The sequence below is a fragment of the Octodon degus genome, unplaced genomic scaffold, assembly GCF_000260255.1.
Source record: "Octodon degus isolate 3935 unplaced genomic scaffold, OctDeg1.0 scaffold00019, whole genome shotgun sequence".
NCBI classification, from domain to species: Eukaryota; Metazoa; Chordata; class Mammalia; order Rodentia; family Octodontidae; genus Octodon; species Octodon degus.
Window position 1 is genome coordinate 22408295 of NW_004524595.1, and position 1799 is coordinate 22410093.

Below are 1799 nucleotides of genomic sequence, written 5' to 3' on the forward strand. Positions count from 1 at the left end.
TTATTTATGTGTGTGTTTGTGTGTGGCCAGCTCAGCCCACCAGGGGGCGGGGCTGGCTGGCATGTGGTGCTGGGGGATTGAACCGCGGTCCCTGTGCTAAGCTTGTTCTAAGTAGGTACTTTAGACCACTGAGCCATCTCACCAGCCCCTTGGAATTTATATTAACCTGGCCAATTCTAGTACTTTCTGTTTATAGGCCACAAATTCTTATTCCACTGCTAGGACAGCAATTTATAATGAAGAGAAAATACCTTCTTTGCATAACCAAGAGCAGCAGGTGTAGCAGACTCTGGAACAGTGCTAACCAAATCTGCATCCACAGGTGCTTCGATGGCCAGCTGCCGACCACAGCGATACCTTACTGTGTAAACCATTTGGTCTGGTATATTTGGAAACAGAAACAGATCATTTTTATTTAGCATAATATAATACTGCAGGTCTAAAAAGTCAGTGCTAGAACTCTACAGGTGGGAGCATGAGAAGAAAAACAATGAAGTGGAAATACAGCAACTGGGAATTTAACCATGCAGTATTTTTAAAATCTGAACTTCATATACCTCAAAATTATAATTGTTACTACTTAAAAAAAAAAGAAGTCTAGCCAGGTGTGGTATCTAGCCAGCATTCTGGGAGGCTCAGGCAGGAGACTCATAAATTCAAGCCCAATCTGGGCAACTAAGTAATTTAGCAAAACTCTGTCTCAAAATTAAAAATATGAAAGAGCTGGGGTATAGCTCAATACTGCAAAAATATATCCACAACATACAGAGTTTGCCAAATTAAATGAAAATATACAGACTACAGCAGCTTACTATATTAATAAATGTAGAAGCTAATGGCCACCACTTTGAGGAACCCTTGCAATTGTAAAGGCCAAAGGTAACTTATATTAATCTCATGATATCTCAGTAAGTTTACTGTACTAATATTTAGTATTTATCCAAGTTTTTCTTTTCCTGATGTCTGCATTATTTTTGCAGACTTTGCATAATCACACACTTTCAAAGAGCCAAATAAACCTCTGGGCCAAGAACTGCCATGTTTCAGTGAGATTAATGGAAAATTTCTATGAATAGCAGGAAAAAACTGCTTACCTTCAAACATACTATCTGGTCTTGCAAAATATACATATTCAAAGATACAAAAAGCCACTGAGTTTCCTTCAGACCTTGATATGGTATCAAGAGTTCGGACACCATGTCTAGATATTTCCACAATTTCCCCAGGTAAGATTTCACGGTAGTATCTTGGGAAACAATGTTAAAGAAGATTTTCAATAAACACCAATTATAGGGGCTGGGGAGATCGCTCAGTAGAGTAAGTGTCTGCAGGCAAATGCAGGTTCCTGAGTTCAATCCCCAGTACATAAATGCATAAATGCATAAATAAACAAACATCAATTATAAAGCAGAGTAGTTTCTCCCTTATAAAGGAAAAAATGTATTATTTTAATATTAAGTCTAGCGATGGCTTAAATGTCAAAAAGAAAGTAATATGCCTTTTACCAGTTGTTTCTATAAACCTTTTGGCTAAGTCAACGTTAGTGGAACTGATGGTACACTTGTCATTTGTTTTTCTTTCAAGACAAAAGATGTCAGTGTATACATTGGTTTTTGTAAACTAAAACCTCAGTACTCAGGGTTAACTGCAGTGTTGTCGCTTTGGAAGAAATAAGTGGTTTGGGTTGCAATTTGGGCATGTGTCTCTAAAAGATTCACCATCATGCCCTAAGTCCTAATTTAGAGTTTTAGAATTAGGGGCCCTGTATTTTATTGAACGTTAAAAAGGTAAAGGGTAAT

At 37.6% G+C, this 1799-nt stretch overlaps 1 protein-coding gene across 1 annotated transcript in view; it reads right to left on the bottom strand.

Annotated features, from left to right (window-relative positions):
- The window catches only part of Ppat (phosphoribosyl pyrophosphate amidotransferase), a 44356-nt gene that overhangs the window by 5935 nt on the left and 36622 nt on the right, over window positions 1-1799 (bottom strand). The window contains exons 6-7 of the mRNA XM_012513852.2: window positions 1095-1246; window positions 252-379 (exon numbers count right to left, since the gene is read on the bottom strand). Coding sequence (XP_012369306.1) covers window positions 252-379; window positions 1095-1246 — 280 coding nt within the window. The remainder of the gene's footprint in view (window positions 1-251; window positions 380-1094; window positions 1247-1799) is intronic.